The 27,055-nt window shown below is 41.1% G+C and overlaps 1 protein-coding gene across 3 annotated transcripts in view; it reads left to right on the top strand.

Annotated features, from left to right (window-relative positions):
* Positions 1-26,391, top strand: part of spire2 (spire-type actin nucleation factor 2) — an 84,253-nt gene extending 57,862 nt beyond the window's left edge. Inside the window, exons 8-15 of one of the 3 annotated variants that reach the window (XM_059993033.1) lie at positions 4,491-4,666; positions 6,487-6,700; positions 9,939-10,066; positions 13,521-13,658; positions 14,492-14,559; positions 17,656-17,683; positions 19,723-19,838; positions 24,940-26,391. In XM_059993033.1, coding sequence (XP_059849016.1) covers positions 4,491-4,666; positions 6,487-6,700; positions 9,939-10,066; positions 13,521-13,658; positions 14,492-14,559; positions 17,656-17,683; positions 19,723-19,838; positions 24,940-25,144 — 1,073 coding nt within the window. In that variant the 3' untranslated portion in view covers positions 25,145-26,391. Of the gene's footprint in view, positions 1-4,490; positions 4,667-6,486; positions 6,701-9,935; positions 10,067-13,520; positions 13,659-14,491; positions 14,560-17,655; positions 17,684-19,722; positions 19,839-24,939 lie in introns of all 3 variants that reach the window. The other 2 variants (XM_059993032.1, XM_059993034.1) reach the window with 2 other exon arrangements.
* The last annotated feature ends 664 nt before the right edge of the window (positions 26,392-27,055 follow it).

The raw sequence follows: 27,055 nt of genomic DNA, 5'->3' as shown, positions 1-27,055 counted from the left end.
AAGTATATTTCGGGTTTATTTTGCATGGCATAAATTCTGTGCGATTGACTCATTCTATATTTGTATTTGGAAGTGATTTATGAATTCTGTAGGTTTCTGTAACCTGAGCCACTATAAACAAAGGTCACTGTAAAAAAATTTGTAATTTGGTATTAATTAGTACATATTTAATCTTGTTTTCTAAGAATTAAAATAAATGATGTGAACATAGGCCTGTGCTCAGCAATACTGTGCTGGCTTAAGCTCATTAATCATTAAAGTCATGGAATACTACAGCACAAAAACAGGCCCTTTGGCCCATCTGTCTATGCCAGATTAATTTGCCTAGTCCCATCTACCTGCTCCTGGACTAAAGCATTCCATACCCATCCATGTACCTGCCCACATTTGTCTTCACTGGTGAAATTGAGCCCACGTCCAGTGCTTCCACTGGCAGCTTGTACCACACTCTCACCACCGAGTGAAGAAGTTCCGCTTACACAATTCACCTTTCATCCTTAATCCATGACCTCTAATTGTAGTCTTGCCCAAACTCCATGGAAAAACCCTACTTGCTTTTAGCCTAACTACACTCATCATTTCATATATATATCTCTTTCAAATCTCACATCATTATCCTACCCTCTAGGGAATAAAGTCCTAACCCATTGAACCTTTCCCGAAAGCTCAGTTCCACAAGTCCCGGCAGTGTGCTTGTAAATTTTCTCTGCACTCTGTTGATCTTAGTGACATCCTTTATGTAGGTAGGTGACTGGAACAATACACAATACTATGAATTAGGCCTCAGCAACATCTTTGTACATTTTCAAACTAACATCCCAACTGCTGTACTCAATATATTGATTTATGAAGGCTACGGTGCCAAAAGCTTTATGACACAACTTCTTGTGGTGTTACTTTCAAGGAATTATGGATCTGTACTTGGATTCCTCTGTTCTACTACAATTCTCAGTGCCCTACCACTCACCATGTAAGACCTACTCTGCTGTGTTCTCCCAAAGTGCACCACCTCACACTTGTTTGCATTAAATTCCATCTGCCATTTTCCAGTCCATTTTACCAGCCGGTCTAGATCCTACTGCAAGATTGGATAGTCTTCCTCGCTGACCTTGATCCCAATTTTGGTATCATTTGCAAATTTGCTTATCTAGTTTACTACATTATCATCCTATATTGCTATAGATGAGGAACAACAATGGACTCAGCACTGATTCATGTGGTACACCACTAGTTACAGGCCTCCAGTTAGAGAGGCAAACAGCTACAACCACTTTCTGGTTTCTCCCACAAAGCCAATATCTAATCCAATTTACTGCCTCATCCTGAATGCCAAAAAAGTGAACCTTCTTGACCAACCTGCCATGTGGGACCTTGTCAAAGGTCTTGTCTAAAGTCCATGTAGGCAACATCCACTGCCTTGCATTCATCAGCTTTCCTGGTAACGTTCTCAGAAAATCTGAGATTGGTTAGACACAACCTACTACACACAAAGCCATGTTGACTATTCCTAATTGGTCCCTGTCTATCCAGTCCCTCAGAATACCTTCTAACAATCTGCCCATTACTGATGGTGGTCTGAATGGCCTGTAATATTCTGGCTTATTTAAAGAGGTTTTTTTAACAATGAATCAACTTTGGCGATCCTTTAGTCTTCCATCACCTCACCTGTGGCAAAGGAAGTTTTATATATCTTTGCTACGGACCCCTGCAATTTCTACACTAACCTCCCAAAAAGTCTGAGGGAACACCTTGTCAGGCCCTGGGGATTTATCCACCCTAATTTGCCTCAAGACAACAAACACCACCTCTGTAAACAGTACATGGTCCATAACCTTGCTGCTGTGTTTCCTCACCTCCGTAGACTCTGTCTGTCCCCCAAGTAAACACAGATGCAAAAAATACATTGACGATCTCCCTCGTCTCTTTTGGCTCCGGGCAGAGATGATCACTGTGATCTTCAAGAAGAACAATTATTCTTTGCTATCCTTTGCTCTTTATGTCTGTATATCTGATTCTCATTCACCTTGTCTGCTAGAACAAATTCATATCATCTTTTAGCCCATCTGATTTCCTCCTTTAGTGTTCTTTTGCATTTCCTATACTGCTCAAGTACCTATATTTTTTTTCTTCCTGCCTATACCTGCTATACACTTTTTTATTAACTAGGGAACCTGTTACCTTTCCCTATTCTTCTGGAAAAAAATATACAAACTGTACTCAAAATTTCACCTGTGAAGGCTTCCCCCTTACCAAGCACACCTTTGCCAGAAAACAACCTATCCCAATCCACACTTGCCTGAACCTTTTTGCTACCATCAAAATTAGCCTTTCTCTAATTTAGAATCTCAACCTGAGGACCAGACCTATCTTTTTCCATATTTACTTTGAAACTAATGGCTTTGTAATCTCTAGATACAAAGCATTCCCCTACACAAACATCTGTCACCTGCCCTGTCTCATTTCCTAATAACAGCTGAAGTATCACACGCTACCTTGTTGGGACTTCTATGTACTGATTAAGGAAACTTTCCTGAACACATTTGACAAACTCTGTCACATCCAGCCCTTTACAGCATGGGAGTCCCTGTCAATATTTGAAAAGTTAGAATCACCTAATATCACAACCTTATTTTTCTTGCAACCATCTGCAATTTCTCTACAAATTTGCTCCTCTAAATCCCACAGACTGCTGGGTGGTTTCTTGTATCCCATTAATGAGGTCATCTATTTCTTATTCCTTTGTTCCACCCATAACACTTCAGTAGACAAGTTCTCCAGTCTGTCCTGACTGAGCACTGACCTGATATTTTCCATGACTAGTAATGCCACCCTTTGCCCTTTATTTTCTCCTGCTCTATTATGTTTAAAACAGAACCCCAGAACATTGAGCTGCCAGTCTCACTAATAACTACAATGTCATAATTCCATGTTGATCCATGCCCTGAGCTTATCTGCCTTTCCTACAATATTCCTTGCATTGAAATATACACACTCAGTACACTAGTCCCTCCATGCTCAACCTCTCAATTCTTGCTTTTGTATGCAGGCTTGCATCTTTCCCCACAGCCGTTCCACCAACTGCTCTGTTCCTCATCTCCCCCCCCCCACAAATCCAGCTTTAACTTTCACCCCCCCCCCCACACACACTCACACCATGCAGCAGTAGCAAACCTTCCTATAAGGATATTTGTCCACCCTTAGTTTGGGTGCAAACTATCCCATCTGTATAGGGCCCACTTTCTCTGGAAGAGAGCCCAATGGCCCAAAAATCTGAAACCCTCCATCCTGCACCATTTCCTTAGCTACATGTTAACCTGTATCTTCCTCACTAACATGTAGCGTGGGTAGCAGTTCTGAGGTCACAACCATGGAGGGCCTGTCCTTTAACATGGCACCTAGCTCCTTGATCTCATTTTACAGGACCTCATTGTCCTTCCTACTGATGTCACTGGTACCTACGTGGACCATGACCTCTGGCTGCTCACCCTCTCACAGTGGACTCAATCTGAGATATCCCTGACTCTCCCACCTGGAAGACAACTTGCCATCTAGGAATCTCGTTATTGTCGACATAACCTCCAGTCTGTTCTCCGAACCATCTAACCATTGAACCCCCTATCACTACAGCTTGCCTCTTCTTCTCTCCACCCCGCCCCCCCCCTCCCACGAACCACAGAGCCAGACTCAGTCCCAGAGACTTGACCACTGTGGCTTTCCTCTGCTAGGTTATCTGTTATTGAGGGGAATTGACACAGGAATATTCTGAACTGGCTTCCTATCCCCTTAACCCCTCCTGACAGTCACCTGTGTCCTGCACTTTGGGTGTAATTACCTCTCTGGGTGTCCTGTTGATCAACAATTCAGCCTTCCAAATGATCCGCAGTTCATCCAGTTCAGATTCCTTGATGAAGTCTGGTGTTTTTTTTAAACAAAAAAAAATCAAACTCCAGATGGATGCACTTCTTGCAGGTGTGGTCATCAAGGACCCCAGAGGTCTCCCTGCCTTCTTGCATCCCGCAAGAGGAGCATTCCTCTCCTGTCTGGCATCCTCACTGCTCTAACTATGCAATGATAAAGAAAGAATATTTAAATGAAAGAAAATTACCCACTGCCTTTGCCTCTATGAGCCAAATCCTTAACTCTAAATCAGCCATGATGAAATGGCAGAGCAGACTCAATGGACGGAATGGCCTAATTCAGCACCTGTGTCTTATGGTCTCCCCGCACTAACAATGGCCCACTTTTACGGTGACTGCTCTGCTTAAACCTATCTTTTTATTGGCCTATGCTAAGTGCCTAATTATGCACAATCTAACATCTCCTCATCTATTAAACTCCCGCTCCGGCTATGCACAACCTAACGTCTCCTTGGGAACTGTGGTGCGTAGAATGTCCTGACTGCCACCACTCATTACTTTTGAAACCCTTCTTCCTTGCACAATGCAATGTCATTGTTTACATTATAGTTAGAAGTTCATTGCTTTCTGCAGAGATGCTATTTGGATCATTGCCATGTCTGGTACATGCCTGCACCGATGAGCTGAAATCAACTTCGTGCATAGACCTCTCAGTTCCTGAGGCAATGGGAAGTACACAGAGACCTAGACCCAAGGTTCTACTTAAAGCACCAACACTGGCTGAAATGGATGAAATGTGCATTTCAGAGGTAGGAATGTAACCTCATTTATTTAGTCGAAACTGATATTTGCAACCATTTGTGAAGGCCTAAGTCTATCTTGCAATCAACATGCATGCCCAAAATGGGCAAAATCAGCACATTTGTGCTTTTATTGAATAGATAAAATTCACATTTGTTAAGTGAGTTACTGTGTAATCCCAGAAACAAAGATTTTTCCTAACACTTTTGTCAACATGGAGCAGAGAGTGAGTTTGCTAATCTGGCGGGAGCAAAGCAAATTGGGAAAGGTGAGTGTGGAGCACTACAGGAGGGTGGTGGCATAGGTGCAGTCACACCCAGCTCTGGGACATAATTTTGAGACCAAACAATTGGTTTATTGATCATTACAGAATGTCTCTCTGGTGCTTTCTGCTCCCTCCCCTTTTCCCCAACCATGATTCCCCTCTTCCTGCCCTCTTCCCACTCAATCCACAAGAGACCCATGTCGTAATCAGGTTTATTATCACTCACATGTCATGACACTTGTTTTTTGTTCTGCTGCAGCAGTACAGAGCAATACTTAAAATTACTTCAGTACTATGCAAAATTCTTAAGGCACCCTAGCTATATATATGTGCATAAGGCTTTTGCACAGTACTGTAGCTTCCCATAATTTTTAAACTGGCTCTAGTTCTTAACCTGCTTTAGTAGGATTAGATTTCATGTTCTCTGGATTAGTTGTGAATGTCTCTAGATTATATGATGAATAACACATCCACTGAAGTGTTAAACCTGTACCATCATTAATTGTCTCCCTTTCATTTGTTAACATTTTTCATTGTTCACTTGCTAGTTTAAGATGCATCTGCCAAGCATAAATGTTGATTAATTTTTAATGAAGATTGTAATGTAAAACTTTTAGATAGCATGCTTTCTCAGCAACATTAGTTCTGTTTTATTTCTTTGCACACTGGTTGGAAATCAGCCTGTTTTAGGAATTGCTACTTTATTGATCAGTGAGCATTTGAACCTAGTTTAGAAGGACAATGTTAAATGTTTGGAAACCAAAAAAGTCTGAGCATGATGGAAAAATAAAATTATAACAGAAAATGCTGCAATTTCTTAATGGGGCAGACCACATCTGCGGGAAGAGAAACAGAGTTGATATTTCTAGTTGAAGACTCCTCAACTGGAAGGAGACAAAAGTAGTTCATAAGGTGCAGGATGGGGAGGAATGTCTTTGATTTAGTACAATTGGGGTGACCATGGGATAAACTGTAAATAAGATTATTTAGTCAGTGACTGAATGAGAGCAAGTAGAGAGAGAACTTGGGAGGAGTTTGAAAATGCAAAGCGGGAGCACAAGACTAGCAAGTCAGGCTGAGGGTGTCCTCTTCTCCCAGAAAGGAGTGGGGAGGAGGGGCAGGGAAAAACAAACATGCTGAACCAGTATAGCAAATAGGTAACTGTTAAACATTGAGATGGCAAATTACCTGAAATTGTAGGATTCAATGTTGAGTCCAGAAATCTGCAGCCTGCCCAGGTGAAAGATGACTTCAGCATTGCATTGAGCTTCATTGTAACTGGAAAAACTGAATACTGAATTCTACAACTTTGAATTTGCACGGCCATGATGGTGAGAAAGCTGAAGGTCCACTGACTGTTCAGGAATACTTGAGAGCAAAAGTGGCCAGTGGCAGACAACTTGTATAAATCCACTAAGATTTGACACGTGATAATGTTTATCTGATATGTTTGTGTTTCCTTTGTTGTGTGAGGGTAATGATCTCCACATCTGGAATTGCACTCTGCTCTTGTGTAGAAGTGAGTGATGCGCATATTCAGATGCAATTGTGTTACTTTATAAGGAAGAAGATTCACCAAGTGCAGAAATGCGAAGGGTTTCCAGCTCCCCAGTTCCTCTGAAACGCGATCGCTCATTCTCAGAACGTGATCTCCTCCAGTTACAGGCTGAATTTGCCCTGTCACATTCGGAATCGGCCTATCTCTCAACAGAGGGTTCCCACACAAGGTTACATTCAGGGACTGAATCCGTAACCAGAACTGTGTCTCAGCATAAAGGTGAGTTAATGGAATATCTTTCCATTTTCCTCTTGAGGCTGTATAATCATTAGACAATATGTATGGACCAGACTGGATACATTTTAGTACATCAGTACTTTGCTGGCAGTAAAATGGAACTGGTTAAAGACTGAATCATTTTCATTAAAAACAAATTGCCTGTGAGAAGGTGAAGTGATTCTATAATCTTTTTTTTAACATGGATAAACTTGTAATACTTGTTTAAAAACTTGGTTCCTGACTGTTGTGAGTGAGGAAACAGATTCGATAGGTCTCATGGACAAGGACTCTGGACATGCAGCCTTGGTAGTAAAGGATTTTATTTACAGAAGGCAAACGTGGGCAAATGGCAACAGGAGCAACACACACACGTGCAGTTTACAGTAGTCGAATCGGCAATAACACACACCCAGACAATTAATAACAAACGAGGGAAAATCGCGTGGGAACAAAGCGTGCACGCACACATACCCCCCCCCCCCCCCGCCCCAGGGAAAAGTCAACTCGCACCCCCCCCTCCCCCCCCACTTTGTGCAGGCACGGCTCTTCTGCTCAGGAACAATACTCACACTCCCAACCCTATTCAATGCACGGCTCACCAACAGCAGGGTGGTCCCACGGAGATAGCAACAAAGAGAGCGGATCAAGCACACGTGGCTTCCTTTATAGTGCAGCAGGGCTGATGAGTCCAGCCCAGGTAATTCACAGGGAAGCCAGTGGCTTGGTGCCAGCCAAGTTAAACTGATTACAAAGGCCAGTTGCCTGAGGTTAAGTACAAGGCTAATTAAAGGGACCAATGGTTCGGTGTGCATTGATGGGCAAGGAGGGGGTCAAACCTTGATTGGCAGGTGGAGTGTCTTTTGACCAGGTAATGGGCATGTGACAGCCATGACCCCTCCAATACACTGACCAAAGGTTCCCAATGTCATTGAACAGTTCTTTAACTTCAACTGTCTGGTTTTGATGTCAACAATTAGGATCCCATATTTGTAAATTTCCTGCCTTGTAACAGAAAGTCCCTTTGCCTTAAAAAGGATGTGCTGAAACTGGAGAGGGCTCAAAATTCACAAAAAATGATTCTAGGATCAAATAGCTTGTCATAAGAAGAATGTTTGATGGCTCTGGGTCTGTATTCACTGGAATTCAGAAGAATGAGAGGTGACCTCATTGAAACCTATCGAATGCTGAAAGGCCTTGATAGTGGATGTGGAGAGGATGTTCCCTCTAGAGGGTGAGTCTTAAGACCATAGAGGACAACCTAAGAATCTAGGGATGTCCTTTTAGAACAGAGATGAAGAGGAATTTCTTTATACAGAGAGTGGTGAATCTGAGAGTGAAGTGAAATAGAGGGTTATGGTGTGGTATGGATTTAGTACTTTGTTTTTTTTAAGGAATATATGGGTCGGCACAACATCAAGGGCTGAAAGGCCCATAATGTGCTGTAGTATTCTACTGTCTAGTGCAGCATTCTTTGCCACAGGCAGCTGTGGACGCCAAGTTCTTTTTTATATTTTTATTTATATATATGCGCACGCGCACACACACATACACGTTGATCGATCCTTAGTTGGTCAGGCATGAAGGGATACGGGAGAAGACAAGATTGGGGCTGAGAGGAAAATTGGATCAGCCATGATGAAATGGTAGAGTAGACTTGATGGCCAAATGGCCTAATTCTACTCCTATATCTCATGGTCTTGTATCTTGTAAGCAGCATTCACAATTGTACACAATTATACATGAAAGAACACAATTAGATCAAAAATAAAAGTCTATTTTAGAGCAATGTTATCAAAGTAATCATAGTTTTGCTAAACTGTAGTGATTAGGATTTTGCCAGTTAGTTCAAGGGCTGAATGGTTGAAGGGAAGTTACTGTTCTTACTACTGATGGTGAAGTACTTCAGGCTTCTGTACCTCCTTTCCAATGTTAGCATCAAGAAGATGGCATTGCCCAGGAAGTGGGGATCTTTCATAGATGTTGTTTTCTTGAGGCAGTGCCTCCTGTAGGTATTACCAATGGTGAGCAGGGATGTGCCTGTGATATACTGGGCTGACTCCACTTCATGCATCCCCATCCACGTATTCGATTTGCCGTACCAGACCATAATGAAACCAGTCAGGGTACCTTCAGCACCAGCAGAAGTTTGTTAGTGTGGTAGCATGCTGAACCTCCTGAAAAAGTAAAAGACACTGGCATGCTTTTCTTTTGTTTGCTAGGCCGAGGACTCAAGTCACCCGATGTGTTAATACCCAGAAACTTAAAGCTGCTGACTCCTCCACTGATACATCAATGTAGACCAGCACGTATGCAACCCCCTTCCCTTCCAGGACACAACAGTTAGCTCTTTAGTTTTGCTGACAGTGAGCGATAGGTTGATGTTGTTATATCGGGAATCTATCTCGCTCTGGTAAGCTGAATCAATGCCACTTGTGATTCGTCCAACAAACAGTAATGTCACCGGCTAATTTGAAGATGGTGTATAACCTTCAATGCTGTAGGACCTCTCCAATACCAAGTGCTCATTATAAGGATAGGTACTTGATGGTTGGCATGGAAACAGTGGTCTGATAGCTTGCTTTTATACTTTGATTCTATCTAAGACACTTTTGAAGTATTATCACAATTATAATGTAGAAAATTAGATTTGTGGGTTTATCACTTACAATCAGAATAATGGAACAGCTAATGAAAGATGAGCAAATTATAATTTTGAATGCTTTTTCAAAAACAAAGTTGCATGGCCAGAAAGTATATTTTCTGTTTGTGTTTGTATGACAACTGATCTGTCCTAAAATCCTCTGTGACAACCAAATTGGTCATAACATCTTCTGATTACATGAACATTGATATAAACACTATGTATTGAGTAGATTCTCTTTCATTTGTTAAATGTGGCTGAGCCTGGCAGCTTGAGCATGTTCAGCTTTCTCATTCCTTATCCAAAACATTAATTTCCCTGGATCGTGGAAGATAAATTTAACCAGGGTCTCCATGTTTAATTGCTGCCCAAGTAAATTCAGCAACTTTTGTGGGTATAGAATGAAACTATGTTTAGACTTGGATATTGCTCTTGTAGGGTGAGTTACCGTCTGACTCTGGAATTGCTTATGAGGATGTGATCATGTGTGAACGGATCAGTGGATTTCAGGGAACTGCTGTGTGTGCACATTGGCTTTGTTCTTCCTTTCTAATGGATTGGATTCCCAAAGGTGGTGTTTGTTTATACTTTCAGCAGATCATAATGAGGAAGTATGGTCTATGGAGGCTTATAGAACTCGTTCTTCTTCTGCAGGGGGAGGGATCCTGCGTACTTCAAGGGGTTTTTCTGAGAACCATTCAAATTTTTCCAAACACACGCTGATGGTAAGTGCCTGTTGAAACTTGTATATAAGCTTTTAAGTTTCACCCTTAAATAGTGTAAAATGTTTATTTTCAAAAACTTGATAAAATAAGGGGGGAAATACATTCATATAGGTTTTCCTGTACTTACTGGTTATTAATGGAACATGAAATTTGGGAGGAGCAGGGTAGGCCATTCATCCCCTTAACCCTGCTCTGCCATTCAATATGATCATTGCACATCATCCATCTCAACTTATTCCTCTTCTCTTCTCTCTGTGCCATTTCTTTGCATTCATCTGTCCATCCTTAAGATATTCAGTTACATGGACCTTAGGTTCACCAGCCTTAGAGTAAAGATGTTTCACCCCTATCACTCTTGAGTCCCAAATTCAAAGGTTGAGATCCTGAGTTCTCAAACCCCACCCATGTGAAATATGTTCCCCACGTCTATTTTGTCCACCAGTAAGAATTTCAATAATTTCCCAGATCCCATTTTATGGGATGTAGTTTCCCACATCCCATTTTGTCCAGCCCCGTCAGAATTTCAGTAGTGTTGATTCCTATTCATCCTTCTTTGAGTGAGTCCTAAACTTGGTCATCTTGATTTCTCCTCAAACAGCAACTCTTGTCATCGCAGGAATCGCTGGTGAACTCTCACTGCACTTTATGACAAGTGCATGCCTTGGAGAAGGAGATTGAAACTCCATAAGTGGACTTACCAGGCCACTGAATAACTGTATTAGGACATCCTTCTGTACTGAGATCTCCTTGTCATGAAGGACAATGTACCATTTGTCACCGAACTACTTGCTGCATCTGCCTGGGTGCTTTCAGTAACCCATGATTCTTTGCGCGTCACCATTTCCCAGTCTTGCATCATTTTAATAACACCCTGCCTTTGCTTTTCCTGTCAATCTGAATAAGTCTACATGTTTACTGTATCTGCCATGTTCTTGTGTATTTGTGTTCTTGTGAGTAGGCCATCTGGCCCATCAAACCTGCCCCACCATTCAATAAGATCATGGCTGATCTGTCCGTAAACTCAGCTCCATCTGCCTGCCTTTTTCCCCATAACTCTTAATTCTACTACTATGTAAAAACCTATCTGACTGTATCTTAAATATATTTAGTGAAGAAGCCTCAACTGCATCCCTGGGCAGAGAATTCCACAGATTCACCACTCTCTGGGAAAAACAGTTTCTCCTCATCTCAGTCCTAAATCTTCTCCCCTGAATCTTGAGGCAATGTCCCCTAGTTCTAGTCTCCCCTACCAATGGAAACAACTTTCCTACTTCTATCTTATCTATCCCTTTCAAATTTTTTGTTTCTATAAGATCCCCTTTCATTCTTTTGAACTCCAAAGAGTATAGTCCCAGGTGACTCAATCTCTCCTCATAGGTTAACCCCTTCAGTTGCTGTACTGTTCCCCTCCAGTATTGTTGCTAATTCCCCCCAAACTGAAACACTCTGCTTCTACTCCACTTTTGGAGCCACTTTCCTGAGAGAGAATGAGTGGCAGCATTTCAGGCTGGTGTCTGCTCTTCTGTGAAAATAAAAACGAAGCATAGTCTTGGGGTAATGACCTTAATCAGAACTTGTAAGTGTCATTGACTTGAAATGTTGCCATAGATACTGCATAAACTGTTGAGTGCTTCCAGCATTTTCTGTTTTCAAAGTTCAAAGTAAATTTATTATCAAAGTACATTTATGTCACCATATGGAACCCTGTTATTCATGTTCTTGCAGTCATACTCCTAAATCTAATAACCGTAAGAGAATCAATGACAGATCACACCAACAGGATGGACAGCCAGTGTGCAAAAGACAACCAATTGTGCAAATACAAAATGAATGAAAGTAATAATAAATAAGCAATAAATATCAAGAACATGAGATGAAGAGTATTTGAAAGTGAGTCCATAGGTTGTGGTAACATTTCAGTGATGGGGCGAGTGAAGTTACCCCTTTAGTTCAGGAGCCTGATGGTTGAGGGGTAATAACTGTTTCTGAACCTGGTGGTGTGAATCCTGAGGCTCTTGTAGCTTTTTGATGGCAGCAGCGAGAAGAAAGCAGGTCCTTGGTGGGTGGTGGTGGGGGGGGTCCCTGATGATGGATGCTGCTTTCCTGCAACAATGCTCCTTGTAGATGTTATCAATGGTGGAGAGGACTTTACCCGTGATGGACTGGGCCATATCCACTAATTTTTCTAGGATTTTCCATCCAATGCATTGGTGTTTCCATACCAGGCTGTGATACAGCCAGTCAATATACTCTCCACCACATATCTATAGAGGTTTGTCAACGTTTTAGATGTCATGCCAAATCTTCAAATTTCTAATGAAGTAGAGACGCTGCTGTGCTTTCTTCATAATTGTACTTGTGTCCTGGGCCCAGGACAGATCCCCTGAAATGATGACATTGAGGAAGTTAGTTGCAGACCGTCCATCTCTGATATTAAAGGAATAATTTGCATTCCTCCTCTAGATATGTTCTTTGCTGCTTAATCCTAACCTTTCCCATCACTGTTGATATCTTTAGGGGCTCTAGTCCTGTTTGCTTCCTTGCCCTCTCCCCACCTGTTTTGCCTGTGGTTAGTGGTTTCAATGGGGAGCATATCTTCAAATGGAACCGATGGATTCAGAAAACTTGCAGGGGTTCTCCAATATTGCTTTTGCTTTTGGGAATTACCTCTCAGATTCTGCACCTTCCAGATCTGAAACCATGAGAGGACTGCAGATGTGCAGGCAAAGGGAAATAAAGTTCTGCCGTTTTTATTTTAATTTTTAAACATCTCTCAATGTCAAGGGCATTTACAAACTAGAATCCATGGCAGTGTTTGACAGCTGGCAAATCTCCATCACTAGCAGACTTTAGTCTGTTTATCATGGGCTTCTGGAGGCAAGATTTTAGCCCTGTACTACCTTAGGCTTGGTCACAATTGGGGTCACTCTTCTGCACCCAAATCAGACAGATGGTGACATTGAACCTCGGGATCCAGCTCAGGTAAATGCAGGTGATCATTGACCATGGCTGACCATTTCAGACAGCAGGATGTCATGCAAGATCTGCCGCATTACTTCTGTACTTTTGTTTTAGAAAAAAGCAATTTAAACAGCATGGGAATTGGTGAGTCACATATAAGATACAGGCGACCCTCCCCTAAGTTACAGCTGTTTAGGTAATGAAGGTTCACTCTTACAGAATTCACAAATCACTACCCAAAATTCTGAGATGCAGAATAAAATCCTGAGAATGAATTTATGAAAAAAGTAAATAACACTCGGTGGAAACACATGGGTTCACATGGAAATGTGTGCACGATGTGGGCACTGCTTCCCCCCTCCCCCCGTAGCAATCAAACCCTCTATTAACTGTGCAATCAATGTTGGGAGTTGCTCTTTCTAGGAATTTAGTGCTTGTAACATCCAGACAGATTATGGCTGGGAGACTCAGAATGGAATTTGTTTCTCTGCAGGAGGAGTTCAGTCACCCTGTAGAAAGTCTGGCACTGACTGTAGAAGAAATAATTAATGTTCGAAAAGTCTTGGTTAAAGCTGAAATGGAAAAGTTTCTGCAAAACAAAGATCTCTACAACAGCCTGATAAAGGGGAAGGTTTGTATCTTTCATGTTCACTCAGTGATCATCATTCAGTTCCTACTGGCTGCTATCTGTTACTACTTTCTGCTAAAACAATGTCCCTAAGCAGTCATTCATCACCAGTTATTACGCAGGCTTTAGAAGATGCCAGGCGGCTCTCTGTGCAGCTTTACAAATTCAGCTTTGCTGTAGCCAGTGAGCAGTACACATCAATCCTGGAGCCAACCAGCACTCCCTGAGGGTGTGAATCTAGGAGCATCCCCACAGATCCCGAAGGTATAAATCAGAGTGTTCAATCCTATGCGTAACCACACATCCTGAACATGTGCTGCTGGGAGCATTCAGGTACATCCTGAAGCTCCAAGTCCTGCATGAACTCCGCTATCACATGTACTGGACCAATATCCAGAAACTAAAAATTGACGACAATCTCGTTCACATATTGTAATCTGTAATTTTGATAAAGAACTTCCCTGCATTTATCGAAACTGAACTAATAAATTGTTACAGGAAGTGGAAATAGTGCGGATTTTACTAATTTAGAATTGTTACTAGAAACCTGTATTTTCATTGTTCCTGTTTTGCTCGAGTTCTCCGCTTGTTTAACTCTCAAAGCATAACTCCTGCAGCATCTGGCAAATAAAGGGGCATGTGACTTTGCTTACCATGTAAAACCAAAGGCAGCATTAACCTTTGTGCATCAGAACAGATATAACAGTTATATACAGAGGAAAATATGCCCTCATGTACTCATCCATCCATGCAAAGTATTCCATTGTATTTCCAATGTGCATTGTATATGGTGATTTTGGTTTGGGGGTTTGTGATATTCTGCCTTTGCCCTACAGGTATGCTGCTGCTGTAGAACTAAGTTCCCTATGTTATCGTGGCCTTCAACATGTCTCTTTTGTAAAAGGTAACCAACTGGCAATAACTGTTTTACTCTGGAATCTTTTACTGTGAGTGTCCTGAATAGTATTTTCATCAAAATATCGAAGGGAGCTGTCAGTATTAGACAATAGGTGCAGAAGTAGACCATTCGGCCCTTTGAGCCTGCACCGCCATTCTGAGATCATGGCTGATCATCTATTATCAATACCTGGTTCCTGCCTTGTCCCCATATCCCTTGATCCCCCTATCCATAAGATTACCTATCTAGCTCCTTCTTGAAACCATCCAGAGAATTGGCCTCCTCTGCCTTCCGAGGCAGTGCATTCCAGACCCCCACAACTCTCTGGGAGAAGAAGTTTTTCCTTAACTCTGTCCTAAATGACCGACCTCTTATTCTCAAACCATGCCCTCTGGTACTGGACTCTCCCAGCATCTGGAACATATTTCCTGCCTCTATCTTGTCCAATCCCTTAATAATCTTATATGTTGCAATCAGATCCCCTCTCAATCTCCTTAATTCCAGCGTGTACAAGCCCAGTCTCTCTAACCTCTCTGCGTAAGACAGTCCGGACATCCCAGGAATTAACCTCGTGAATCTACGCTGCACTTCCTCTACAGCCAGGATGTCCTTCCTTAACCCTGGAGACCAAAACTGTACACAATACTCCAGGTGTGGTCTCACCAGGGCTCTGTACAAATGCAAGAGGATTTCCTTGCTCTTGTACTCAATTCCCTTTGTAATAAAGGCCAACATTCCATTAGCCTTCTTCACTGCCTGCTGCACCTGCTCATTCACCTTCAGTGACTGATGAACAAGGACTCCGAGATCTCTTTGTATTTCTCCCTTACCTAACTCTACACCATTCAGATAATAATCTGCCTTCCTGTTCTTACTCCCAAAGTGGATAACCTCACACTTATTCACATTAAGCGTCATCTGCCAAGTATCTGCCCACTCACCCAGCCTATCCAAGTCACCCTGAATTCTCCTAACATCCTCATCACATGTCACACTGCCACCCAGCTTAGTATCATCAGCAAATTTGCTGATGTTATTCTCAATGCCTTCATCTAAATCGTTGATGTAAATCGTAAGCAGCTGTGGTCCCAATACCGAGCCCTGTAGCACCCCACTAGTCACCACCTGCCATTCCGAGAAACACCCATTCACCGTTACCCTTTGCTTTCTATCTACCAACCAGGTTTCTATCCATGTCAATGTCTTCCCCCCCAATGCCATGAGCTCTGATTTTACCCTATGGTAAAGTCTATCCTATGTGGGACCTTATCAAATGCCTTCTGAAAATCAAGGCACACTACATCCACTGGATCTCCCTTGTCTAACTTCCTGGTTACATCCTCGAAAAACTCCCAACAGATTAGTCAAGCATGATTTGCCCTTGGTAAATCCATGCTGGCTCGGCCCAATCCTATCACTGCTATCTAGATATGCCACTATTTCATCTTTAATAATGGACTCTAGCATCTTCCCCAGTACTGATGTTAGGCTGACAGGATGATAGTTCTGTTTTCTCCCTCCCTCCTTTCTTAAAAGGTGGGATAACATTAGCCATTCTCCAATCCTCGGGAACTGATCCTGAATCTAAGGAATATTGGAAAATTATTACCAATGCTTCCGCAATTTCCAGGGCCACCTCCTTTAGTACCCTAGGATGCAGACCATCTGGACCTGGGGATTTGTCAGCCTTCAGTCCCATCAGTCTACTCATCATTGTTTCCTTCCTAATGTCAATCTGTTTCATTTCCTCTGTTACCCTATGTCCTTGGCCCATCCATACATCTGGGAGATTGCTTGTGTCTTCCCTAATGAAGACAGATCTAAAGTACTTATTAAATTCTTCTGCCATTTCTCTGTTTCCCATAACAATTTCACCCAATTCATTCTTCAAGGGCCCAACAGTGTTCTTAACTATCTTCTTTCTCTTCACATACCAAAAAAAAAGCTTTTGCTATCCTCCTCTATATTCCTGGCTAGCTTGCCTTCGTACCTCATTTTTTCTCCCCGTATTGCCTTTTTAGTTAAATTCTGTTGTTCCTTAAAAATTTCCCAATCATCTGTCCTCACACTCACCTTAGCTCTGTCATACTTTTTTTTTAATGCTATGCAATCTCTGACTCCCTTTGTCACCACTGTGGCCCCTCCCCCCCCTTTGAATCCTTCCTTCTCTGGGGGATGAACTGATTTTGCACCTTGTGCATTATTCCCAAGAATACCTGCCATTGCTGTTCCACTGTCTTTTCTGCTAGGATATCTGCCCAGTTAACTTTGGCCAGCTCCTCCCTCATGGCCCCATAGTCTCCCCTGTTCAACTGCAACACTGCCACCTCCGATCTGCCCTTATCCTTCTCAAATTGCAGATAATAACATCATATTATGTACCCTAGTTCTCATCTCACCTACCAGTGGAAAAACTTTCCTGCCTCTAGCTTATCTATCTCTCTCATAATTTCATGTTTCTGTAAGATCTCCTCCCATTTTCCTGAGTCCCAGGTGACTCAATCTCTCCCTACAGTCTAACCCCTTCATCAGCTGATTCATTGATGACAAAAGATGTCGCAAAATGGTGTTTCTTTTCCAAAATAAAGCTGTGGGAAACAGATGGATTTAAACTCCCTTCCTGGTGTATTTCAGAGAGGACCTTTGTGCACTGTACAAATAATAAACCTAAATACTAGCTATTTCTCCAAATTGCAAAATACACAATATTTAAAATAAGTGTATTTAATACCATTTGATGTACTTCTGTATTAAAAATGTTATATGGGCTATTTGTTCATATTTTACACTATTAGCTGTTTTACCTCAGTGTAGATTGAATGAGTTTAATTTTGACAAATGTATTCAATACCAAAATTTACAAATATTTGTCATGTTACTACAATTTAACAAAATCTTTCAGTTTAATGTTTCTGCATTTTGAACAAAATACATTAACTTTTTTTGCATTAAAAAGATAAAACTTGTTAAAATTATTGAAAGAAACATTAAAAACAAATCCAAAGATTTTAGTAGTCATGGAACACTAGTTTAAATATTTCATTTTCTAGCACTGCACATATTTTTCTTACCGTCCAATCACTTGTATTTTATTTCTCTTAGATCTGTCTGTGGTTCCTGCAGTTTGAAGGTAAGAACTGCTTCAGTTGATTGGAATCTTAACTCGCAAATATGATAAACAAAGTTTAACTTCTCCTTTTACCTGATAAATTGCTTCTGGTTACCAAATCTACAGATTGGTTTAAGATATTATAACATATTATTCAAAAGAAACTAGTAAGATGAAAAACAATGCCAGTGTATTGAGTACAGGAATTGTTCATTTATAACCAAACTGGCAGAGAATTGAGTATCACCACTGAGCTGTCTAACTGAAGAAAGCGTAACAAGCATTTCCCATAATAGCAGTGATTGTGGAACAGGTGACAATGGTCCTAATTGTATTGCGTATTCATGTGGCAGTGGATGTTAGACCAAAATGAGTCAACAGCAATAGACTTCACATAAATTGGTTTAATATATCTCAAAGTTGTTACTATAGTTTAAATGTTACTGATGGTTGAAATAAGCAAAATCCTTCACTCACTGGTTGTGCATTACATTTTTAAAATGTGGTATCTGTCCAGGAAATCACCCCATCCATGAAAGGGCAATTTTGCCTGAGCAGCTGATAGAAGCAGCTGAGTTTGAATGTTCCTCAACATAATGACCCCCCCCCCCCCCCAAGAGTGTATTTGCTTGGGAGAAGTAGAGTGATTTTAAATTATTTAGTGCTGTTGCATGGTGTAGGATTGATGTTTTGACCAGGTTCTAAATGCTTACCAGTGCAAATATCACAGTGAAAGAGTTAGTTTAATTGGACGTATTCAGCAAAGGTAGAAAACAATTTGTTGTCTTTCATTTGGTTGAAGTTGTTTACACTGAAAAGGAATGGCATTCTAGCTTAATTAAAGTAAATGTATGGAAAATGTTCTATTTGGACCAGTCATGCAGGAGTCAAATTGTATAGGTGTTGTGCCTCTAGTCCTCAGATTCATAAACCTGGATTTAGAAGGTTTGGTTTCATTAGAGCCAATACTTAGGCGATATATAAACTCAGAATTCCCAATATTGTTGAAAGGTATCCAAGATGCTATCAGCTCACTCTCAGTACTTGCACAATAAGTACAGACACCAGTGATATGGGCAGAACTGGATTAAGCAGCATTTCTGTCCTCACTAATCTGATGTGAAAAGTAATCGTGTACATTGGTAGAGAATAGTAATTGCCTGTCATATCAGTTAGGTTGATGGACTGCAGGTAAAATAGGCTAATTGGAGAGATAGACAACTGACGGATTCAAGAATCAGACAAATTGCACAGGACTGAGGAACCTGCTACGTGTCAGTGGGATAAATGATAGATAGCTAGATAGATAGATATACTTTATTCAGTCCAAAGGAAATTAGTGTCACAGTAGCATTACAAGTGCTCAGATATAAATATTAGAGAAGTAGAAAGAATAAAAAAAAATAAGTTACCCCAAACAGTCTAATGGGGGGGGGGGGCGGTTCATCAACTCCCCAGCTGTAGGATGACTCAATATAAAGCTTGATGGCCAAGGGTAAGAATGACCTCATCGTGCTCTTCGGAGCAGCACAGTTGTCTTGGTCTATTACTAAAAGTGCTCCTCTGTTCAGCCAAGGTGGCATGCAGAGGGTCAGAAGCATTGTCCAGAATTGCCACGATTTTCAGTAGGGCCCTTTGTTGTACCACAGCCTGTAGTGCATCCAGTTTGACTCTTATGATAGAGCCAGTTTATTGAGCTGATGGATGTGATTGAGGGAATTCAATGGGGACGTTCTGGATCACTGCTGATTAAGAGTACAGATAGGTGGAAATAGCTGCCATTAATGCTTAAGTACTCCTGTAAACACTCTTAATCTTTTTGTGCAGAATAGACTGGCAGGATGTGTGGTGAGTAAAAAGTTGAAGTAATAGCACTAATCTGGAACTTCAGTGAATTGGAATTTGTTGAAATGAAAAGCGACATGACAGGTTAATTTGCATAACTATGAGGAAGGAGTAGGAGAATGAGATTGTTCCACTTCAAACATGTGCTGACATAATGAGCTGGATGGCTTCTGACCGTATCATAAGCAGTCTATAATTCCATACATTTTCTACAGATTAAGATACCTTCTAAGAAACCTGCCCATATACCAGTCTACACTCTGGGTTTTGAGAATACTCAAGGAGTCAGTCAGACAAAATCTGCCCAGGCAAAAGCACTCTTCCAATCTCAGTAAGTATACTGAATTGCACAATGTTCGATGTTGACGTTTTCCTTTAACTGAACTGGCATTTGGCAACTTAATGAGAATAACACAACTACTACAACAAATATTTTCATGTATTTGGATCAATTGCCAGCATTGATGCAGCTGGCTGTAAGTCAGGGGTTCCCAACTTGGGAACACATATGTTTCTATAAAATAGAGGGCTATGGGTAAGCCTGGTAATTTCTAAGGTAGGGACATGTTCAGCACAACTTTGTGGGCTGAAGGGCCTGTATTGTGCTGTAGGTTTTCTATGTTTCTACTTGCTTTGTTGGAAGACGCAAGATATGGAAATTGTACCTCGCCTTGAAGAGTGAGAGGATACAGAAGTTAATAACCACCAACAGATGAAAGGAATTGTATAGCTGGTCTTCATATTGATACCAAATGTCATTCATCAGTAGGGGGTGCTAAAACAGGGAATCTTCGAATAATACAACTAGGCTGCTTAGAAAGAGTCCACAAAGCTAATCCAATGCTTGCTTTTGTTGTAAGGGACAACCGTGGGAGCATTTGGAAAAAGAATTGGAGAAATACTGAACCCACTAATGCAGTGGTGAGACAAAGAGGGGGGTGTGCACAACAGGCTGGGAACATTAGAATAAATGTTCATATAGGTAGCTAAGAGTGGGAGGAGAAAAGAATGAGTTCACATCACTGATACTGAGATCAAAAGGGTTGAAAGCTTCAGGTTTTTGGGAGTGAACATCACCAATAGCCTGTCCCAGCCCAATCACATAGACACCACAGCTAAGGAAACTCACTAGCACCTCTACTCTCTCAGGAAGCTAAAGAAACTTGGCATGTTCCTTTTGACTATCATCATTTTTATTGATGCGCCATAAAAGACATCCTATCCAGGTGGTATAGCAAGCACTCTGTCCAAGACTGCAAAAAACTGCAGAGTTGTGGACTCTATACTTCTCGGTGCCCTGGTAAAGCAGCCGGCATAATCAAAGGCCCTGCCCACCCAGGCCGCTCTCCCTCCCCACCCCATTAGGCAGAAGATACCAAAGCCCAAAAGCATGTAACACTATTCTGCATTCTGTTGTTTTCCCTTGTACTACAAAGCATTGTTGTAATGCAGTGATCTGCATGGACAGCATGCAAAAGTTTTTCAATAATAAACCAATAATAATAAATCAGTAATAACAAAGTGACAATAGTACAAAGTGAGGGGAACATTTAAAAGTAATTTTAGACAAGTCTTTGGGGTCATCAGTAGATGCCAGCAGAGACGGTACAGGTTTAGGAACTAGATATTTCCCTGTGTATACAGACCCAACTGAACACATCGTGGTGTCGTGGTACACATCGGTACCAATGACATGGGTAGAAAGAGTCAGGAGGTCCTGAAGAGTGAGTACAGAGAGTGTGGTGAACTACATATACCTGTCTGGACACGCCCCCTGCTGACTGCTCCTGTGGCTCCTCCCACAGACCCCTGTATAAAGGCGATCGAGGCCTGAGCCCGGCCTCTCAGTCTCCAGGATGCAGTATGGTGGTCACTCACTGCTTGTTCCTTCTTCCAGTCAATAAAAGCCGATATCTCGCCTTTACGTCTCAGAGTGAGTTATTGATGGTGTATCAGAGAGCTTGGTAGGAAGTTCAAAAACAGGACCTCGAGTGTCGTGATCCCTGGATTGCTGCCTGTGCCACGTGCCAGTGAGGGTAAGAGTAAGATGCTCTGGCAGATGAACACGTGGCTGAGAAACTGGTGTAGGGGGCAGGGTTTCAGATTTCTAGATCATTGGTACCTCTTCTGGGGCAGGTGGGACCTGTACAAGGGAGACGGGTTAAACCTGAACTACAAGGGGACCAATATACTTGCAGTGAGGATTGCTAGTGTTATTGGGGAGGGTTTAAACTAGATTTGCAGGAGGATGGGAACCAGCGTGTCAGAGTAGGTAGTGGAACGGGGGTAAAAATAAATGATGTTAGCAGTTCATGCAAAGTCACAAATAGTAAGGTTGTGTGTGGTGGTAATAATCTTCTGAGGTGTATACATTTCAATGCGAGGAGTATTGTGGGAAAGGCAGAAGAGCTGAGGGCCTGGATTGACACATGGAATTATGACATCATAGCCATTACTGAAACTTGGCTACAGGAGGGGCAGGACTGGCAGCTCAATGTTCCAGGATTCCGAAGTTTCAGACGTGATAGACGCAGAGGGATGAAGGGTGGGGGGGGGTGGCTTTGCTAGTCAGGGAAAATATTACAGCAGTGCTTCAGCAGGACAGATTAGAGGGCTTGTCTACTGAGGCCATATGGGTGGAGCTGAGAAACAGGAAAGGTATGACCACATTAATAGGGTTGTATTATAGACCACCCAATAGTCAGCGAGAATTGGAGGAGCAAATCTGCAGAGAGATGACAGACAACTGCAGGAGACAGAAAGTTGTGATTGTAGGGGATTTTAATTTTCCACACATTGATTGGGACTCCCATACTGTTGAAGGTCTAGATGGGTTAGTTTGTAAAATGTGTTCAGGAAAGTTTTCTAAATCAATATACAGATGTACCAACTAGGGAGGATGCAATATTAGATCTCCTATTAGGAAATGAGTTAGGGTAGGTGATGAAAGTGTGTGTAGGGGAACACTTTCGTTCCAGTGATCATAACGCAATTAGTTTCAACTTGATCACGGATAAAGATAGATCTGGTCCTCAGGTTGACGTCCTAAACTGGAAGAAGGCCAATTTTGAAGAAATGAGAAAGAATCTAAAAAAACGTAGATTGGGACAGGTTGTTCTCTGGCAAGGATGTGATTCAGTGGGAGGCCTTCAAAGGAAAAATTTTGAGTGCAGAGTTTGTATGTTCCTGTCAGAGTTAAAGGCAAAATGAATAAGAATAAGGAACCTTGGTTCTCAAGGGATATTGGAACTCTGATAAAGAAGAAGAGAGAGATGTATAACATGTATAGGCGACAGGGAGCAAATAAGATGTTTGAGGAGTATAAAAAGAGTAAGAAAATACTTAAGAAAGAAATCAGGAGGGCTAAAAGAAGACATGAGGTTGCTTTGGCAGTCAGGGTGAAGGATAATCCTATGAGTTTCTACAGGTATGTTAAGAGCAAAAGAATAATAAGGGATATAATTGGTCCTCTTGAAGATCAAAGTGGTCGGCTATGTATGGAACCAAAAGAAATGGGAGAGATATTAAATGGGTTTTTTGCATCTGTATTTCTTCAGGAAACTGGAATGGAGTCTATGGAAACAAGGTAAACAAGTAGGGAGGTCATGGAATTTATACAGATTAAAGAGGAGGAGGTGCTTGATGTCTTGAGGCAAATCAGAGTAGATAAATCCCCAGGACCTGACAGGGTATTCCCTCGGACCTTAAAGGAGACTAGTGTTGAAATTTCAGGGGCCATGGCAGAAATATTTAAAAAGTTGATATCCACTGGTCAGGTGCCGGAGGATAGCTCGTGTAGTTCCGTTGTTTTAAAAAAAGGCTCAAAAAATAAGCAGGGAAATTACAGGCCGGTAAGTTTGACATTGGTAGTAGGTAAATTATTGGAAGGAATACTAAGAGATAGGATCTACAAGTAGTTGGATACACAGGGACTTATTAGAAAAAGTCAGCAGGGCTTTTTGTGTGGTAGGTCATGTTTAACCAGTCTAATAGAGTTTTTCAAGGAAGTTATCAGGAAAGTGGATAAAGGGAAGGCAATGGATGTTGTATACATGGACTTCAGTAAGGCCTTTGACAAGGTCCAGCATGGGAAGTTAGTTGGGAAGATTCAGTCACTGAGTAAACATGGAGAGGTGGTAAATTGGATTAGACATTGGCTCAATGGGAGAAGCCAGAGAGTGGTAGTGGAGGATTGCTACTCTGAGTGGAGGCCTGTGACTAGTGGTGTGCCACAGGGATCAGTGCTGGGTCCATTGTTTTTTGTCATGATCTGGATGATAATGTGGCAAATTGGATCAGCAAATTTGCTGATGATACAAAGATTGGCGGTATAGTGGACAGTGAGGAAGGTTTTCAAAGCTTGCAGAGGGATTTGGACCATTTGAAAGGGGCTAAAAAAAATGGCAGATGGAATTTAATGCAGACAAGTGTGAGGTATTGCACTTCAGAAGGTCAAACCAAGGTAGAACATACAAGATAAATGGTAGGGCACTGAGGAGTGCAGTAGAACAGAGGGATCTGGGAGTATAGATACATAATTCCCTAAAAGTGGCTTCACAAGTAGATAGGGTCGTAAAGAGAGCTTTTGGTACATTGGCCTTTATAAATCAAAGTATTGAGTACAAGAGTTGGAATGTAATGGTGAGGTTGTACAAGACAATGGTGAGACTGAATTTGGAGTATTGTGTGCAGTTTTGGTCACCTAATTACAGGAAGGATATTAATAAGTTTGAAGGAGTGCAGAGAAGGTTTACAAGGATGTTGCTGGGACTTGAGAAACTGAGTTACAGAGAAAGGTTGAATAGGTTAGGACTTTATTCCCTGGAGCATAGGAGAATGAGGGGTGATTTGATAGAGGTGTATAAAATTATGATGGGTGTAGATAGAGTGAATGCAAGCAGGCTTTTTCCACTAAGGCTAGGGGAGAAAAAAAAACAGAGGTCATGGGTTAAGGGTGAAGGGGGAAAGTTTAAAGGGAACATTGGGGGGGCTCCTTCATGCAGAGAGTAGTGGGAGTGTGGAACGAGTTGCGAGATGAAGTGGTGAATGCGGGCTCACTTTTGACATTTAAGAAAAACTTGGACAGGTTATGGATGAGAGGAGTTTGGAGGGATATGGCCTAGGTGCAGGTCAATGGGACTAGGCAGAAAAATGGTTCAGCACAGCCAAGAAGGGCCAAAAGGCCTCTTTCTGTGCTGTAATGTTCTGTGGTTCTAACATTTGTATATACGGTGGAAAATGTGTAAGCATTGTGTGATAATTTACTGCAGGAAATCTTGGTGATTGCACATGGTTCAAACTTTGACAAATGTGTGTTCTCTTGCATTTCTGAATTTTTAATACCAGTAAAAAAAATTATCCATGTCTAAATACTACCAATGGAATATCCTCATGTTCAGTACTCAAAAACCCTTTGAATGCTTTTATTACAGGTCCTTGAGGAATATCAGTAACCGGTCAGTAGAACAGGATTTCCCACACCTTTATGCACATGGCTGTAGCTTCAAAGATACTTGTGCTGAATGCACAAAATTTGTTGCTGATGTCATTAATTCAAGCAGAAAAAGTATGGACCTTCTGAACAACACTCCTTCAAGGAGAATTCAGTCTATGTACTCGCGCTCCACCAGATCCTGAGAGAAGTACAAGAAGCAACAAACTGGCTGACGTAGTCATTAAACAAAGTTGTCAGCAGTCACACTGCATGAGCTATTGTTAATTCCTAAACCAACTGAATGCAATATTTCGAGGGGGTGCCCAACTCATTCTGAACAACTACAAACATGACACATATTCACCATGAAGGATACAAAAGAACTGGAGTTTATAGAGGTCATGTTTAACATTTTCATGGTAAAACTCTTTTCACATTGAGGCAAGATAGTTGTCACACAGTTGATGTGCTTTATAGCCTTCTATGAATTCTTGAATTTGGAGACTAGTCCTTTAATTTTTGAGCTGGTGGCAAACTCAATTTTCATTCTTGCTGTTAACCAGCTATAAAAGCTGATTAGGTAGAGAAGAGATACTTGAATTCAGTACTTGAAATACTTCCACATTGATATGTCAAGAGACTGAGTCAGTTTGGAATGTAGACCACTGGAAATCTATTATTTTAATTAGAATTAAATTCCATTCTTTTCTCAGTTTTTGTTTTCTTGCCACTATCTCCAGAAGACTAGATCACTAATAGTTCTGTTTCCTTGCAAATGAAACATGTACTACTGACATTTAAATTCTGGGACTTTATTACGTGCTAACCTAGTGAGTGTTTTCAGCCCACACTCAAAATTAGCACAGCAACAGATTAAGTGGATTTTACTTCAAGTGCAATTTTTGAATTATTGACCTTGCCACGTGCACTGCTGTGATGGTGCATGAAGCCTATCACAATATAAAACAAAGCATCGGAGCTGACATTGCTTTAGGACAGATCAAATGATTGTTTTATATTCCTGATTCTGTTGCACCTTACTGAATAGAATAAACTTGAGTCGCTTTGAACCAGAGCAGTATCAAAGGCATAAATGATGGTTGTCAGAGTCCAATAACTATACAGTATGTTTTAAAATGTTCATTCTGGAGCTAAAATATTTTGTATTGGGTGTATTGACAATCTGAGGAATAATCTATATACAAAGATCTAACATCTGAAAAGCTCAATTGGCACTACCAGGTAATTTTATAAATGATTAAGCATGCAATATTCAGCATTTTTTGATTGCTTAATCATTTAAGTTTCAATTTCTTTATACCATATCTTTAATAATTCAAATAATTAAAATGAAGAGTTTTGAATAAAGTGAGGTTTGCATACAACAGCCATGTTTAATATTAACTGTTCTCTTGTAGAGATTATTTTTCATCACTGTATATTTGGACCATACACAGATAGTGAATGTCTAGGTAGAATATTGAAAGCCAATTATTCTCATAATCTCATCTTTCCATTACCTGAATCCAGTAAACAAGCAAAGGCCAATGGAAGGGCAGCAACCAAACCACAATGGTTTGGACATCAGCACTGAGTTTTGTACTAACATAATTCAAGGACATTAGGGTTTATATTATGTTAAACAGTCCATTTAGATTATTTTGTAACACTAAAATAAGCATTTTAGCATTTCCAACTCTTAAGCATCATATGCTCCTTTCATATTTCTGAAATTCTGACAAACAAATTAGCAGCAAAGTACAGATTAAAGGCAGACTGCTGCTGACTGTTTCACATTCTAAAGAAAACTTCACCTTTTAAAGCTGTTACATTTTAAACTTAATGTATAACAATGGAAAAAAATAGGCAGCTATTTAACTCTTGTTTCAGAGATTATTTATAGTTTCTGTACCTTTATGGAATCATTGCTAATACTCACAACATGCTTTTTTTTTAAAAAGGCTGCTGTTTGTCTGACTTTTAATTCATATTCATGAGGTGGAATTAAAGTGTACAGCAATGTGTTTATTAGATAGCACTGCTGAAGCCAACCAGATAACCAGCCAAAAGGACATTTAATTTTATTTGTTCTCAAGACTTGATAAAGTAACAGA

Source organism: Hypanus sabinus, chromosome 17 (assembly GCF_030144855.1).
Source record: "Hypanus sabinus isolate sHypSab1 chromosome 17, sHypSab1.hap1, whole genome shotgun sequence".
Taxonomy (NCBI): domain Eukaryota; kingdom Metazoa; phylum Chordata; class Chondrichthyes; order Myliobatiformes; family Dasyatidae; genus Hypanus; species Hypanus sabinus.
The sequence above is the reverse complement of the archived record's forward strand: the minus strand, read 5'-3'. Positions and strand labels throughout refer to the sequence as shown.